This window comes from Schistocerca serialis, chromosome 1, assembly GCF_023864345.2.
Source record: "Schistocerca serialis cubense isolate TAMUIC-IGC-003099 chromosome 1, iqSchSeri2.2, whole genome shotgun sequence".
Taxonomy (NCBI): Eukaryota; Metazoa; Arthropoda; class Insecta; order Orthoptera; family Acrididae; genus Schistocerca; species Schistocerca serialis.
In genome coordinates, this window is record NC_064638.1 from 1,057,591,528 (window position 1) to 1,057,610,208 (window position 18,681).

At 43.0% G+C, this 18,681-nt stretch overlaps 1 protein-coding gene across 1 annotated transcript in view; it reads left to right on the plus strand.

Annotated features, from left to right (window-relative positions):
- LOC126415487 (phospholipase B1, membrane-associated-like) overlaps positions 1-18,681 on the plus strand; it is a 139,823-nt gene that overhangs the window by 85,386 nt on the left and 35,756 nt on the right. The window contains exons 4-5 of the mRNA XM_050083433.1: positions 5,748-5,974; positions 12,409-12,571. Of these exons, the coding sequence (XP_049939390.1) occupies positions 5,748-5,974; positions 12,409-12,571 (390 nt within the window). The remainder of the gene's footprint in view (positions 1-5,747; positions 5,975-12,408; positions 12,572-18,681) is intronic.

An 18,681-nucleotide genomic window follows, 5' to 3' on the forward strand; every position in this document is an offset into this window, starting at 1 on the left:
TGGCCACAAAAAATTAATTGTACAGGGGGTGTTCAATAGGTAATGCAACACTTCTTTTTCCTCTACCAATTTCGTTGAAAAATGCAGACTTTGTTGTGGAAAATTATGGAATGTTCACGCTTCAACCTCTATAGTTTCTTGAAGCTCCGATTGGTGACAGCGCCATACGTAACTTCCAAAATGGCGTCTGCACTGGAGGTGAGTTCCAATCAGAAAGATCTCATTGAGTCACGTTTGGCGCCAAACCAGAACAGATATTCAAAGGCGCTTGCAGAATGCCTGCACAAACCTGGCAGTGAGCGAAAACGCGATGAGCCGTTGAGCGAGGCGTCTGTCGTCATCGAAACAAGGTAACCCAAACCTCCCCAATCTCCTGCATCCCAGTCGGCCGCACACTGCTGGGTCTCGTTTTGTGTTGAAATGCGCGGGCATTCTCATTCGAGGTGATCGACGGAGCAGAAACACTTTGTTGCTCGGCTGGACATCTCCGTTGGTAGTGCTGACACGCTCGTCCACCAGTTGGGGTACTCAAAGGTGTGCGCCAGCTGGGTTACTTGCCGCCTAACGGAAGACCATAAAGAGCAACGAAGGACTACCTGTGCAGAATTGCTTGCCCGTTACTAGGCTGACCGTGACAGACTTGTCGAATATCGTTACAGACGATGAAACATGGGTTCACCTATCCGAACCGGAAACGAAACGGCAATCCATGGGGTGGCGCTGCACCATCTCTCCTCTTAAGGAAAAGTTCAAAGCCGCACCCTCAGTGGGTGAAGTCATGGCGACAGTCTTTTGAGACTGAAGAGGCTGTTCTGTTTGATATTTTCCCTCATGGTGTAACGTTCATTTCTGAAATATTTTGTGCTACCCTCACTAAATTGAAGAAAAGACTCAAGCGTGTTACTCACCACAAAAATGCAAACGAGCTTCTCCTTCTCCATGACAACGCAAGGCCTCACGTAAGTCTGCACGCTCGAGAGGAGCTCACAGAATATCATTTCATTGTTCTGTCTCATCCACTCTACAGCTTAATCTTCGTTGATCCATTATGGATCGTGGGATGACGGCTGGCATAAACTTCTGGATGCAATAATTTACCAACAGCCGTATGTATTGTAGAAATTTATTTTATTTTATGAACTTCTATGTGCTACCAGTTTCGGCATTATATTGATGCCATCTTCAGGCCCCACTCGTCATAGTCGTAAAATCGCTATACACGCAAGGAGCCATAGAACTGGATCCGTGAATCAAATCGTCCTGCAACAGCTCTTGGTGGCCAGGCTACACAGAATGAGGCCTCAGTGTAGCCTGGCCACCAAGAGCTGTTGCAGGACGATTTAATTCACGGATCCAGTTATATGGCTCCTTGCGTGTATAGCGATTTTACGACTATGACGAGTGGGGCCTGAAGATGGCATCAATATAATGCCGAAACTGGTAGCACATAGAAGTTCATAAAATAAAATAAATTTCTACAATACTTACGGCTGTTGGTAAATTGCTGAATCAAGAACTCTACAACTTGGATGCAGTGCCTTCTGACTTCCATGTGTTTCGCCCAATGAAGAATGCACACCGCGAGAAGCAGTACGTGGAGATGGGGAGGTTTCTGATGCAGCAAGACTTTTGCTCCGACGTCGAACAGTGAAGTAGTACCATGTGAGCACACAGGCCCTCCCAGGAATGTGGCGTAAGGCCGTCGCATTGAAGCAGATTGTGTTGATAAACAGGGTCTTAGAGCCAAAATAGTGGGGAATATTTTGATGTACTGGAATTCTGAATAAAACCAACCTGCTTTCACAAATACATGTGTTGCATTACTCGTTGAACACTCTTCATGAAATTCTCGTAGGATCGAAATTTTCATTCATATTTCGAATATTTCCAGTGTGCCCTGCACCGGACTTAGGACAAACATCCTATACTTTTGCGAGCATGTCCTGACTTACTGCTTTCTTTGCAGTTACTAGGCTGCGTCTCAGTGCATCTAAAATTGTCGAAAGAGGGGGCACATAGGTGGGCTCTGTCGTAAGTCACCAGCAAAAAGTCCACATGTCGTGAGCTCAGGTGGCGTTAGAGGTCAATGAGTCAGAGCAAAGTACCCAGGCGATAGTCAACCTCTTCCGATACTTCTGCAAGCGTACGGAGGGTTTGCTGTACTCATTGCTTCTTCTATGCTGCGCCACAGTTCATTCAACGTTGATTGAAGGGTATGCACATACACCAAGTGATTCAGTGTACCCTACAACAAAATGCATATACCACCTGGCCGAGGCTTAAAGTTGCAATGCGAGATCCGTAGGCCGCATGCGTTCTATCCGTCACTGAGTCACCTCGTTGTTAAGAAATACTTTCGAAAAATTTCAGCTGGTAGTAGAGAATACTCTGTTCAAGAAACACAAGAGGAGGAGGTATGCCTGTCAAAGGCTGGGGGATACGGGAAGATTTCAGTTAGATTTTTCAGGCAGAGATCCCAAAATCAGGTATTGAAATGGAAGGCGCACCCAGGAACAGATGTAAACTCAGATGACAATTTACCAGTGACAAGAGTAGGCTGAAGTTTAAGAGACTAGTCAGAAATAGTTAAAGCCCAAAAAAATGGGATACGGAAGTAATAAGGAATAAAGAGGTGCGTTTGAAGTTCCCTGACGCTACAGATATTGCGATAAGGAATAGATCAGCAGGCAGCTCAGTGTTAAGAGGAATGGGTATCTCTAAAAAGGGCAGTCACAGAAGTTGGAAAGGAGACCTTGGGTACAAAGAAGGTATCTGCGAAGAAACCAAAGGTAGCAGAAGAAACACTTCAGTTGATCGACGAAAGAAGGAAGTACAAACAAAAATGTTCAAGGAAATTCAGGAATACAGAAATATATGTCACTTAGGAATGAAATTAATAGGAAGTGCAGGGAAGCAAGGCGAAATGGCTGCATGAAAAATGTGAAGAAATCGAAAAGGAAATGATTGTCGAAAGGACTGACTCAGCATATAGGAAAGAAAACACTCTCTGTGAAACTAAAAGCAAGGGCGGTGACATTAACAGCCCAATGGGCAGCCAATGGGAGTACCGTTGTTAACCACAGAGGAGAGAGCGGATAGGTGTAAAGAATACACTGATGGTCTCTATGAGGAGGAGAACGTCTCTGGTGACTTGATAGAAGAAGAAGCAGGAGCCGATACAGAAGAGGTAGGGGATCTACTAATAGAATTAGAATTTAAAAGAGCTCTGGAAGACTTAAAATCAAATATGGCAGAATGGATAGGATTCCATCAGAATTTCTAAAATAACTGGGGGAAGTGGAAACAAAATGACTATTCGAGTTGATGTGTAGAATGTATGAATCGGCGATATGCCATCTGACTTTGTAAAAACAGCATCCACACGATCCGAAGATTGAAAGAGCCGACAAGTGCGAGAATTATTGCACAATCAGCTTAAAAGTTCATGCATACAAGTTACTGGCAATAATAACGAACAGAAGAAGGGAAAAAAGAACTGAGGTTGTGTTAGATGACAATCAGTTTGGCTTCAGAAAAGTTAAAGGCATCAGAGAGGTAATTCTGACGCGGTCGATAATGGCAGCAAAACTGAAGAAAAACCAAGACTCGTTCATAGGATCCGTCGACCTGAAAAAAAGCGTCCGACAATGTAAAGTGATGCAAGATGATCAAAATTCTGAGAAAAATTGGGGGTAAGCTACAGGGAAAGACGGGTAATATACAATACGTATAAGAACCGAATGGGGAAAATAAGAGTGCTTGGATTAAAAAGGGTGTAAGACAGGGATGTAGTGTTTCGCCCTACTGTTTAATCTACACATCGAAGAGGCAATGACAGAAGTAAAAGAAAGATTCAAGAGAGGAATTAAAATTCGAGGTGAAGGGGTACGAGTGATAAAATTCGCTGATGACATTGGTATCCTGAGTAAAGGTAAAAAAGAACTACATGATCTGCTGAATGGAATGAACAGTCTAATGAATACAAAATATGGATTGAGAGTAAACTGAAGAAAGACGGAAGTAATGAGAAATAGCAGAAATGAGAACAGTCAGAAGCTTAACATCAGAACAGGTGATCACGAAGTAGATGAAGGTAAGGAATTCTGTTACCAAGGCAGTAAAATAACTCATGACGGACGGAGCAAGGACACTGGCAAAAAGGCGTTCCTGGCCAAGATGAGGCTACTACTATCAAACGTAGATCTTTATTTGAGGAATAAATTTCTGAGATTGTACGTTTGGAGCACTGCACCGTATGGTAGTGAAAAATGGATTTCGGGAAAACCGGAAAAGAAGAGACTCGAAGCATTTGATATGTCAGCAGGTTACCTTCCATTCGGAAAGTGGGTGCACTCAGCGACTGTTACGTGACTTGTAAATTATAGAGTGCAGCAATCAGTCGTCCTTTTTTTTAGGTTTTATTCCGCAAATCCAGATTTTGGCTAGTAGCTAAAGACGACTGACTGCTGCACTCTATAATTTAGTAGCTAGTCATTGTACTAACCCAAATCTGGATTTGCGGAATAAAATCGAAAGAAAGGACGACAGATTGCGGCACTCTGTAATTTACAAGTCATTTGATATGTGGTGCTACAGAAGAATGTTGAAAATTAGGTGGACTCTTAAGGTAAAGGTTCTCTTCAGAAACGGCGAGGAGAAGAATATATGGAAAACACTGAAGAGACCAGATGGTTTGACATCAGTTAAGACATCAGAGAATAACTTCCGTGGTACAAGATGGAGCTGTAGAGGGTGAAAATAGTAGAGGAAGACAGAGATGGGAAAACATTCAGCAAATAATTGAGGAAGTAGGTTATAAGTGCTACTGTGAGATGAAAAAGTTGTTACTGGAGAGGAAATTATGGCGGGCCGCATCAAACCAGTCAGAAGACTGACGAAAAAAAAAAGTTGCCTGTAAAGCTCGTGTGTGTGATCTTGCAAGAGGAGTAGAGGGCATTTAGGTACAGCAAGTGAATATGGGAAAAGGGATGTAAGAGAAATACAAATATGGTAGGAGCACTTCTTTTGACCAATAACTTCTGCAAAAAACTTGGAACCATTGGACAAGTGCAGCCTCTGGATATATATTTTTTTTATCATGCCTATAATACATTTTATTGCACTATTTGTAGCTGTGGCTTAAAGGATAACAAGTTTCACGATAAGCTCCACGACAAACTGTTTAGCATCTGGTTGCTTACCATAACGTTCCGTCAGTTCTCATCACCCTGTTGCGCCAGTACGATTCTATATGCATTTTTATGAATACCTAGCTGAAGGTTCTGCACGGTTTGTAACTCCTGAGGAGGGCGCCCTGGACCTCGATGGTGCAAACCTTTGTGGCCACTGTGGCGCATCGTTTCTCATTCGCTGTTTATGGTGCAAGTTAATGGTTTGTTTCAAACATTTCTTGTCTATTGACGATCTTTATTTTGTAAAATGCAATACATACTTGCCACAGAAGTTTGATCACTGCACCTCCCGAACAATCATCTTCTGTCACCTTTTGATGCACATGGTGTGTTATTAGTAGCTAATTTTTTTCGTGTCATAGTTAACACTTTCAAATGGGTCTTACTAAAGACTGAACCTGAGACCTCGCACTGAAGGCGTTCCTTGTCAGTTTTGGATCTTTTAATGTCTGTGTAATTTTGACCCTAAAATTTTGTGACACCCCATATTGAGCTCAAGAAGCACAGCAGGTGTTTTTTTTTTCTTTCTAATCAAGCCATGATTTGTTGTGCCAGGAGGCGAAGGCAGCTGGCGGCAGTTCCTGACGCTGCCCAACATCCTGAAGGAGTTCAACCCGCGGCTAGTGGGCTACTCGCTCAACGACTCGCTGTCGCACCAGCACGCGTCGCAGTTCAACGTGGCCGAGGGCGGTGCCATGAGCCGCGACCTGCCATGGCAGGCGAACCTGCTCGTCCGGCGAATGCGCGCGCACCCCCAGGTCGACGTCAGCAGGCACTGGAAGGTGCGTCACCGGCTCCGCTTCCCCAACCTCTGTGTGCTCATCACTCATTCACCTCACACGAAAGCTATTTCTTTTTTTTCTTCAAACTCTGATCGGCTGTTGTTGCTGCGGTCTTCAGTCCAGAGACTGGTTTGATGCAGGTCTCTGTGCTACTCTATCCTGTGCAAGCTTCTTCATCTCCCAGTACCTACTGCAACTTACATCATTCTGAATCTGTTTAGTGTATTCATCTCTTGGTCTCCCTCTACGATTTTTACCCTCCACGCTGCCCTCCACTGCTGAATTTGTGATCCCTTGATGCCTCGGAACATGTCCTACCAACCGGTCCCTTCTTCTTGTCAAGTTGTGCCACAAACTCCTCTTCTCCCCAATTCTATTCAATACCTCCTCATTAGTTATGTAATCTACCCATCTAATCTTCAGCTTTCTTCTGTAGCACAACATTTCGAATGCTTCTATTCTCTTCTTGTCCTAACTATTTATCGACCATGTTTCACTTCCATACATGGCTATACTCCATACAAATACTTTCAGAAATGACTTCCTGACACTTAAATCTATACTCGATGTTAAAAAAATTCTCTTCTTCAGAAACGCTTTCCTTGCCATTGCCAGTCTACATTTTATATCCTCTCTACTTCGACCATCATCAGTTATTTTGCTCCCCAAATAGCAAAACTCCTTTACTACTTTAAGTGTCTCATTTCCTTATCTAATTCCCTCAGCATCACCCGACTTAATTCGACTACATTCAGTTATCCTCGTTTTGCGTTCTTATATCCTGCTTTCAAGATACTGCTCATTCTGTTCAACTGCTCTTCCAGGTCCTCTGCTGTCTCTGACAGAATTACAATGTCATCGGCGAACCTCAAAGTTTTTATTTCTTCTCCATGGCTTTTAATACCTACTCCGAATTTTTCTTTTGTTTCCTTTGCTTTTTGCTCAATATACAGATTGAATAACATCGGGGGGAGGCTACAACCCTGTCTCACTACCTTCCCAACAGCTGCTTCCCTTTTATTTCCCTCGACTCTTATAACTGCCATCTGGTTTCTGTACAAATTGTAAATACCCTTTCGTTCCCTGTTTTTTACCCTCGCCACCTTTAGAATTTGAAAGAGAGTATTCCAGTCAACATTGTCAAAAGCTTACTCTAAGTCTACAAATGCTAGAAACGTAGGTTTGCCTTTCTTTAATCTATTTTCTAAGATAAGTCGTAGGGTCAGTATTGCCTCACGTGTTCCAACATTTCTACGGAATCCAAACTGATTTTCCCCGAGTTCGGCTTCTACCATTTTTTCCATTCGTCTGTAAAGAATTCGCGTTAGTATTTTGCAGCTGTGACATATTAAACTGTTAGTTCGGTAATTTTCACATCAGTCAATACCTGCTTTCTTTGGGATTGGAATTACTGTATTCTTCTTGAAGTCTGAGGGTATTTCGCCTGTCTCATACATCTTAATCTCCAGATGGTAGAGTTTTGTCAGGACTGGCTCTCCCAAGGCTGTCAGTAGTTCTAATGGAATGTTGTCTACTCCGGGGGCTTTGTTTCGACTCAGGTCTTTCAGTGCTCTGTCAAACTCTTCACGCAGTATCATATCTCACATTTCATCTTCGTCCACATCCTCTTCCATTTCCATAATATTGTCCTCAAGTCCATCGCCCCTGTATAGACCCTCTATATACTCCTTCCATCTTTCTGCTTTCCCTTCTTTGCTTAGAACTGTTTCCATCTGAGCTCTTGATATTCATACAAGTGGTTCTCTTTTCCCCAAAGGTCTCTTTAATTTTCCTGTAGGCAGTATCTATCTTCGCCTAGTGAGATAAGCCTCTACATCCTTACATTTGTCCTCTAGCCATCCCTGCTTAGCCATTTTGCACTTTCTGTCGATCTCATGTTTGAGACGTTTGTATACTAGGAAGAAATCGGCGAGTAATTAAAACGAACCTGGGAAAAACTATTTTCTGGTGGAAATATGGAGAATAAACGAGGCAAATTTCGATTGTAAGTGTAGTGATTGTGTTATAGTACAAGATACAGCTACATCACTTCACACGTTTCATACAGCTGTTGTATTGTTGAACAAGCATATGATGTGCTACGTATACTATGTACGTTATTTTCTATTTTTTTATTCTTGTTACTTTGATATTTGTTCCAGATGCGGACAACATTATTTCGGAACATAACATCGCTGGCCCAACCTTCAAAACAAATTTCACATTTCACAGGAATGTATAATATAGCAATTGATGTACGAGGTGTGGCTAGAAAAAAACCGGACTAGTACTGGTGAAACAATAAAACGAATGCAATAAGGCTGAAAGTCGCGTGACTCTCGCTCCGCCTATTGCTCGAGTTTCATCTGCCTCCTGCACTCAGTCTGCCCGTGGCGTCTGTTTTAAGTAGTTGACGTTTTGTCTGTGCGTCGGAAAATGTTGAGTGTACAGAAAGAACAGCGTGTTAACATCAAATTTTGTTTCAAACTAGGAAAATCTGCAAGTGAAACGTTTGTAATGTTACAACAAGTGCACGGCGATGATTGTTTATCGCGAACACAAGTGTTTGAGTGGTATAAACGATTTAAACATGGCCGCGAAGACACCAGTGATGATACTCGCATTGGCAGACCATTGTCAGCAAAAACTGATGCAAACATTGAAAAAATCAGTAAACTTGTTCGACAAGATCGCCGTTTAACAATCAGAGCAGTGTCTGAGTTAACAGGAGTTGACAAGGAAAGTGTTACGCAGATTCTTCATGAAAGTTTCAACATGAACAAAGTGTGTTCAAAAATGGTTCCAAAGTGTCTCACAATTGAACAGAAGGAACGCCGAAGAATAATTTGTTCTGACATCCTGGAAAACATTGAAAGTGATCCCACCTTCCTGCAAAATGTTATTACTTGCGATGAATCGTGGTTTTTTACTTACGATCCCGCAACTAAACGCCAATCGATGCATTGGAAAACTCCTGGTTCTCCACTACAAAAAAAAGCACGAATGTCAAAATCGAAATTCAGGGCAATGATGATTGTTTTTTTTTGACATCAAAGGGATTGTGCACATTGTTTTGGTACCAGAGGGACAAACAGTGAATCAGCATTACTACATTAGCGTCCTGGCTACCCTACGTGAGCGAGTACCGAGAAAACGGAACGATTTGTGGAGAAAAAAGTCATGGATCCTTCAGCAAGACAATGCCCCAGCTCACAGTGCGTTGTAAGTGAAGACGTTTTTGGCAAAACACAACATTCCCATCTTAGATCATCCACCCTACTCACCTGATTTGGCCCCCTGTGACTTTTTTCTTTTCCCTAAAGTCAAGTCAGCTTTGAAAGGAACTAGATTTGAGACTGTTGAAGCAGTAAAAGAAAAAGCGACGGAAGTAATGTATGGACTTACCGAAAATGATCTGCAGCATTGCTATGAACAGTGGAAAATTCGTATGGAGCGGTGTAGAGACCGAGGAGGAGAGTACATTGAAGGAGATAACATGAAATTGTAAATAATTGTAAATAAATGTTTTTTCCAGCATCAGTCCGCTTTTTTTCTAGCCGCACCTCGTATGACTACGACAGGCACTATGTGATGACTCCAGGCTGCCGATGTGTTGTGCCAATTAATATTGGACAGTAAAAGTAACTGGAGTTGAAATGTGTTATTGTATAAGTAATGCAATTCATTTCTTACTAGAACATCCTTTTCTGGGTTTAAATAAAAGTGGCTCTTAGAAGTAATTATTGCTGCCTCTAGGAAATAACGTCTTGTTGCTTCACCAGCCAGTGTGTCTTCATTATTATTTAAAAACTGTGGTGGTAGTGTACACTGTTGGTGATTGCATTCGTTCGTGTTTCAATACATTATCGTGATTATCAATACCTTATCGTGATTTTCATTTCCAAATAACAAACATCAATTAAAGTTATGGGTGTGCAGATTTTAAACTACTTTCTAGTCGAATGTGTTTTTAATGAGCGTGATATTACAATATGCAATACTATTCCATAGCTTTTATGGAGTCACAGCAGTCCCCCGCAAGCTAATACAATTATACTGAGTTATCATAGTCTGCTGTCCCAAAACCCTACAACAAGGAAAAAGTGATATCTATCTTTAAGAAAAGATGTATAACGGAGGTCCGGAAAAGCGGTGGTTTCCTCGATAGGGCCACATTTTCTACCTGGTCGACATACTGGCCGTGTGTACGTTGACTTCCTGCAACTTAAAGCTAATAGACTATTTGGATGGCATTTTTTATGATTAAAGGATTGGTATGTGGTACATATACGACGTTGAGCCGGCACGTTTTCGTGTGGCTACTCGGAAAAATCTAGCACGAATCTTCGACAAGTGTATCGGTCGTGCCACACCAATACTATGGTTTTCCGGGTCCCCCGATTTCAGCCCACTGGATTCTTGTGTGTGAGGATATTTAAAGGTTTTGGAGCATTACAACCCTTTTCGTTGTGTCGATGGGCCGTGCAAACGCATTACTTATAGTTGTGAATTCATTCAAAACGTGTCTGGGATATTTGAAAGTGTACAGGCATCGACGAAGAGATCTGTTGATGCCAGCCTTCATGTGAACGATGGCCGTGTGGAACCCTTAATGTAATCTGCTTGTCCTCAAGTGCATATCTGCCGCAGGGATGGTCGAGGACTCTGGTATAAGGTTTCATATACCCAGTGGTAACTCATCACATCGGAGAAACCATTGGTCTTAGGACCTGTGTTCATTAGGATTATTTGCTTGTTTCATTGTTGTCCTGCATAAGATTTGGATAACTGCATAACAAAAGAAGATATAGCAGGGGATGAGACAAGGTTTTGTGTATTCAACAATAATAAATTCATTCTGCTGGTTGTTGAGCTCCGCGGTTGTGGATTATATTATTTCTGTGGATTATATTATTTCTGTGGATCATATTATTTTAAGAAATGCAGCAACCAGCCCGATTTGTGAATTTTTATTTATACCAATATGCGTCCCGGTCTTTCACCCTTCTTCAATTGGCTTAATGCATATTTGAATTGTCAGTAAGTACATAGTTAAAACGTCGATAGCAGTTTAGTTGCTGACTTTCTACTGACTCTTGTTAATCCAATTTTCGTGTTTACAGATGTGTCACAAACACTTTTTGACTTGTATCGTGTACCAGAACAGTGCAGTATCCACCATGTTGCAGTCGGCATAGTTAAACAACAAAAAATACTCTGGTTGCTGTACTTCTTGAAATAATAAGTTTTATAGATTCCATATACGAGGGTTGGAACTTTAATAATGGCAAATATTTATTGCAGCTCATAAAAATAGAAACATGTTTCAAAGTTTTATTGATCTTCAAAGTAGTCACCAGCATTGCGTATAATCCGTTGCCAGCAGTGTGGAAGTCGTAGGATACTCTTAGCAGTGCCAGTTGTGTTGACAGTTCGAGCGGCGAGGTCTGTTGCCCCACGAATTTGTAGCAGTTCTGAAGCGAATGCCGTGAAGTGTTTCCTTCAGTTTAGAAATCTAGTTGAACTTACGGGGGCTTGAGGCTGGGGAGTGCAGTAGGTGGTATAGCACTTAGCAGTCCCATCAGTCAAACAAATCAGTAACAGCTTGCCCTGTACGTGCTTGAGCATTGTGCTGCAAAATGATGGTCAGGTCCTGCAGAAAGTGTCATCACTTCTGTCTGATGACTACTCCGAAGATTAGTAAAACTTTGAAACACATATCTATTTTGTACGAACTGTAAATAAATAGTTGCCACTATTAAAGTTCCAACTCTCGTATTTTTTAATGTTTGTATGGGCTAGATCTTCAGAAGGTGTAAGAGGACAGTATTGGAGGAGGAGGAGGAGGAGGAGATTACTGTTTAACGTCCCGTCGACAACGAGGTCATTAGAGACGGAGCGCAAGCTCGGATTAGGTAAGGATGGGGAAGGAAATCGGCCGTGCCCTTTCTAAGGAACCATCCCGGCATTTGCCTGAAGCGATTTAGGGAAATCACGGAAAACCTAAATTAGGATGGCTGGACGCGGGATTGAACCACTGTCCTCCCGAATGCGAGTCCAGTGTGCTAACCACTGCGCCACCTCACTCGGTAAGAGGACAATATTATTTTAATTATAGCGCTAATGTAAAAAAACCTATTTGGTATCCTGATGTTGAAGTTATTATGCAAAGAACCGAAAGTATTTGCCTACAGCAGTATTAAGGTGACACAGATTTTACAAACAATATAGACCATTGCAAAAAAAGGAGGAGTCATTGCGAGTTCAGATCAAGCACGTTCCATCTACAAGTGTAATGAGTAGCTGTAACAATGAAAGAAAAGGAATGGTGCTCCTGCATACAGATCCAGTATATTCCAAAAGAGTGTTCAGTAGTTACACCGTCGAACAAATATGGAGACAGACACGAAACAGATTGAAATGTTTTGTTACAGATGGTAACGATACTGATCGGCGGCAACGACTTCTGCATCGACATGTGCTACGAGGGGAAGGCGGCCGGCGCGGTCGAGAGCCACCGCCGTGAGTTGATGGAGACTCTGGACTACCTGCGGGCCAACCTGCCACGTACCATCGTCAACCTGGTGGTCGCTCCTCGCAAGTATCCGACTTTGCTTCTCTTTAAGATGTCACGTAACACATGCCTTCGTCCTCTTGTGCGGTTGATTAATGAATCCCTACCTCTCACATGGCAACAAAAAGACGCACGACGATGACACATGAGGGCGTGCTGAAATGCAATGTATCAGAAATTTTATGTGAAAAATCTTAAAGCTTTTTAAATGAAACGAACGTTATTAACATTCTACATCCTTTTCTGCATGTCTACATATTTATTTCTCAACATAGTCACTCCGCCGATGAACACATTTCTCTAAACGAGAGACCATGTTTTTGATGTAGTTAATGTAGAATTTTTGACTATGTTCACAGAACCACAACTTCATCTCTGCTTCTACCGCTTCATCACTATCAAAGGGATGTCGTCGAAGGTGTTCTTTAAATTTAATAACAGATAAAAATCGTATAGGATCGCATAGGGGCTGTGTTGTGGCGTAGCAAGACAGCCACGCCACGGAAGTAGCCGAAAGGCACGCGTTTAGTTCACGCAGGCGTTTAGTTCACGCAGGTCTGTAACAGGATACGTAATGAATGCTATAAAGAAAAGTACGTAGCTTCTGGAATACTTAACTTTAATCCATCCTTGTTGTATACATCGCTATTGACGATATAAGTGAGACTCCATAGATACATGCAATGTTACTAATGGCGCCTTGCTAGGTCGTAGCCATTGACTTAGCTGAAGGCTATTCTATCTGCTCGGTAAAGGAGCGAGGCTTCGTCAGTGTAGTCGCTAGCAAAGTCGTCCGTACAACTGGGGCGAGTGCTAGTCCGTATCTCGAGACCTGCCTTGTGGTGGCGCTCGGTCTGCGATCCCTGACAGTGGCGACACGCGGGTCCGACATGTACTAATGGACCGCGGCCGATTTAAAGCTACCACCTAGCAAGTGTGGTGTCTAGCGGTGACACCACAGGCTGTATGTAGGATGATAGATGATTGTGAACCCATGACGTCGGATTACATCGACAAATGTAATGTATTGCGAATACATAGAAAGAAGGATACTTTATTGTATGATTATATGATAGCGGAACAAACACTGGTAGCAGTTACTTCTGTAAAATATCTGGGAGTATGCGTGCGGAACGATTTGAAGTGGAATGATCATATAAATTTAATTGTTGGTAGCGCGGGTGCCAGGTTGAGATTCATTGGGAGAGTCCTTAGAAAATGTAGTCCATCAACAAAGGAGGTGGCTTACAAAACACTCGTTCGACCTATACTTGAGTATTGCTCATCAGTGTGGGATCCGTACCAGATCGGGTTGACGGAGGAGATAGAGAAGATCCAAAGAAGAGCGGCGCGTTTCGTCACAGGGTTATTTGTTAAGCATGATAGCGTTACGGAGATGTTTAGCAAACTCAAATGGCAGACTCTGCAAAACAGGCACTCTGCATCGCGGTGTAGCTTGCTATCCAGGTTTCGAGAGCGTGCGTTTCTGGATGCGGTATCGAATATATTGCTTCCCCCTACATATACCTCCCGAGAAGATCACGAATGTAAAATTAGAGAGATTCGAGCGCGCACGGAGGCTTTCCGGCCGTCGTTCTTCCCGCGAACCATACGCGACTGGAACAGAAAACGGAGGTAATGACAGTGGCACGTAAACTGCCCTCCGACACACACCGTTGGGTGGCTTGCGGAGTATAAATATAGATGTAGATTGTTGCGGAAGTCGCAGCCTTCGCGTGTGGTCTGGTATTTTCATGCTGAAGGAGAGGGTGCTCCGTGTGTGAACGAACTCTTCGAATTCGAAAGTCAGTAACAGCTCTCTGTTTCACACGCAGCGACATAGTTATGATATACACCGCCATGTTATACGCTCTAGCGGCAGAGGGCTGCAAATATGTAGACGTGACGTACAAAGATTTAGAATGTTAATAACGTTTGTTTTATTTAATAATACTTGAGAATTATCATATAAGGAATTCGGAAGCTTTACTTTTCAGCACGCCTCGTACACTACTGGCCATTAAAACTGCTACACCACGAAGATGACGTGCTACAGACGCGAAATTTAACCGACAGGAAGAAGATGCTGTGTTACGCAAATGATAAGCTTTTCAGAGCACTCATACAAGGATGGCGCCGGTGCCGACTCCTACAACGTGCTGACATGAGGAAAGTTTCCAACCGATATCTCATACACAAACAGCATTTGACCAGCGTTGCCTGGTGAAACGATGTTGTGATGCCTCGTGTAAGGAGGAGAAATGCATACCATCACGTTTCCGACTTTTATAAAGGTCAGATTGTAGCCTATCGCGATTGCGGTTTATCGTATCGCGACATTGCTGCTCGCTTTGGTCGAGATCCAATGACTGTTCGCAGAAAATGGAATCGGTGGGTTCAGGAGGGCAATACGGAACCGCGTGCTGGATCCCAACGGCCTCGTATCACTAGCAGTCGAGATGACAGGCCTCTTCTCCGCATGGCTGTAACGGATCGTGCAGCCACGTCTCGATCCCTGAGTCAACAGATGGTGACGTTTGCAAGACAACAACCATCTGCACGAACAGTTCGACGATGTTTGCAGCAGCATGGACTATCGCTCGGAGACTGTGGCTGCGTTTACCCTTGACGCTGCATCACAGACAGGAGCGCCTGCGATGGTGTGCTCGACGACGAACCTGGGTGTACGAATGGCAAAACGTCATTTTTTTTCGGATGAATCCAGGTTCTTTTTACAGCATCATGACAGTCGCATCTGTGTTTGGTGAACACACATTGGAAGCGTGTATTCGTCATCGCCATACTGGCGTATCACCCGGCGTGATGGTATGGGGTGCCATTGGTTAGACGTCTCGGTCACCTTTTGTTCGCATTGACGGCACTTTGAACCGTGGACGTTCCATTTCAGATGTGTTACGACCCGTAGCTCTACCCTTCATTCGATCCCTGCGAAGCCCTACATTTCAGCAGGCTAATCCACGACCGCATGTTGCAGGTCCTGCACGGGCCTTTCTGGATACAGAAAATGTTCGACTGCTGCCCTGGCCAGCACATTCTCCAGATATCTCACGAATTGAAAACGTCTGGTCAATGGTGACCGAGCAACTGGCTCGTCATAATACGCCAGTCACTACTCTTGATGAACTGTGGTACCGTGTTGAAGCTGCATGGGCAGATGTACCTGTACGCGCCATCCAAGCTCTGTTTGACTCAATGTCCAGGCGTATCAAGGCCGTTATTACGGCCAGAGGTGGTTGTTCTGGGTACTGATTTCTCAATTGCGTGAAAATGTAATCACATGTCAGTTCTAGTATACTATATTTGTCCAAAGAATACCCGTTTATCATCAGCATTTCTTCTTGGTGTAGCAATTTTAATGGCCAGTAGTGTATTTCCCACTGAAGTGACGAAACATCTAAACGCTTGCACCAAGGTAAGATGAACGTCTTTTCTAGTTTGTTACAACACAGGCAAAAATTAAGCTCAGCCCATTGTTGCGTTACACATTAGGGGGAGCCACCCGCAGTCAGGAGATGTCGCTGAATATCCTGAATAAGCGGCACTGGTTGAGGCGTCGGGGTAATTCGACCAGAGCCATCGTCTGGGAGTCGATGCGCAACTCGCTAAAGTGGCGTCAAATAAAAAGCCTTGCACTAGGCGACCGAACAACCCAAGACGGAGTCTCTTGGCCAAAAATGCAATGCCATCCTTTCACTTCATCGCCTGAAGAGTCGATTTCCTTTCGGGATTCATTAGTACCCTGTTACCAATTGCATATGAGCAACGGTTACGATATAACCCCTGCAAACTGCACGAAGATTACCCACGAAGCTGTCACGTACCATTTCCTCCCTAGTTTTTCGTGTACTCTCTAGGGTAACAGGCATCTATGCCAGCATAATGTGTGCAATAGACGGTTACATGGGCGTGTCGATGCTTGCTCGTTACACGATGCGAGATAACATGCTGGGTCCTCCCTATCAAAAAGTCCTCAATCCAATCTCAAATTTCACTTGATACACCACATGATAGTACTTTTGGCAATAAGTGTAAGGGTGGTACTGAGTCAAATGCTGCTCAGAAATCAAGAAATACTTCATCTACCTGACCTCCTTCGTCCGAAATTTCAATATGTCGTGTGACAAAAGTGTGAGTTTGGTTTGTTCAAATGGCTCTGAGCACTATGGGACTTAACATCTTAAGTCATCAGTCCCCTAGAACTTAGAACTACTTAAACCTAACTAACCTAAGGACATCACGTACATCCATGCCCGAGGCAGGATTCGAACCTGCGACCGCAGCAGTCCCGCGGTTCCGGACTGCAGCGCCAGAACCGCACGGCCACCGCGACCGGCTAAGTTTGGTTTCACATTATCGATGCTTTCGGAATCCGTGTTGGTTGGCATGGCGGAGATAATTCTGTTCCAGGTACATCATCATGTTTGAGCTCAGAATATGTTCTAAGATTCTACAACAAATCGGAGTGAAAGATATTGGATGGTAGTTTTGTGGATCAAGGTACTACCCATCTTGTATACGGGCGTGACCAGTGCTTTCTTTCAACTACTAGATACGGTTTATGGTTCGAGGGATCTACAGTATATTATAGTTATAAGAGGGACTAACTCAGCCGAAAATTGGGTATAGAAAGTGATTCCACCAGGCCCTGGACCTTCGTTTAATTTTAACAGTTTAGTTGTTTCTCAACACCACTGACACTAGTACTTATTTCAGTCATATTTTCAGTAGTTCGAGGATTAAATTGGGTCAATTCTCTTGGGTTTTTCTTTGTAAAGGAACATTTGAAAACAGAGTTGAGCATTTCAGCTTTTTCTTTGCTAACCTCAGTTTCAGTTCCTGTCTCATTCGTTAGGGACTGACACTTCTTTTGGTGCCCCTAATAGTCTTTACATAGGACCAGATTTTCTTTGCATTTTGTGAAAAATCATTTGACAGTATTCTGCTACGGTATTCACTGATGGCTTCAGGCATTGCTTTTTTAACAGCCAAACGCATTTTATTCAGCGTCTCTCCATTTATATTCCTGTGCTTTGTTTTACAACTATTATACAGTAGTATTTGTTTGTTTAGAAGTTTCTTTACAGTGAATGTACATCGTGGAGGGTCATTTCTATTACGAACTGTTCTAATGGGCACATATCTATCCAGTGCATGGTCAACTATCCTTTTGTTTTTGAGCCATAGTTCCTCAACATGCTCCTACCCTGTACTGAATGTTTCAATTTCCTCTTTGAGATAACACAATGCTGATTTTTTTATCTACTGTACTGAAGATATATATCTTAGTGTTTGTTTTAGTTACCTTTTGTAATCCTGCAATTATTGTTGCCACAAGCAAAGTGGTTCAAATGGCTCTAAGCACTATGGGACGTAACATCTGAGGTCACCAGTCCCCTAGACTTAGAACTACTTAAACCTAACTAACCTAAAGACATCACACACATCTATGCCCGAGGCAGGATTCGAACCTTCGATCGTAGCAGCCTCGTGGTTCCGGACTGATGCGCCTAGAACCGCTCTGCCACAGCGGCCGGCTTGCCACAAGCATGTCATTGTCACTGATACTATTTTCAACAGGACATCGTTGAAGAGGTCAGATCTATTTGTAGCTATTAGATCCAATATATTTCCATCATGAGTAGGGTTCCGAACTATCTGCCTTAGGTACGGTAGTTATCAGAGATGGCATTTAGTGATGTTTCAGAGGATATCTTATCACGCCCGCCAGTAACAAAACTGTAATTTTTCCAATTGATTGTTGGACGATTAAAGTCTCCACGATGATTACAGTATGATTGGGGAACTTACGTACTAGCGAACTGAGGTTTTCTATAAGGTTTTCGGTTAGATCATGAGATGAGTGTGGTGGGCGATAGAAGGAACCAGTTATAATTTTGTGCCTATCTCTGATATTGAGTCAAGCCCAAACAATCTCACATGCATTTTCAGTTTCTATCTCGGTGGATTTAACTTTCTTGTCCACTGCGACAAATACACCATCTCCATTTCCCGTTATCCTTTCGATATACAGTTAAATTTTCACCAGAAATCTCACTGTTATCAATTTTAGGTTTCAATGAGCTTTCTGTACTTGGTACTACCTGATTTTTAC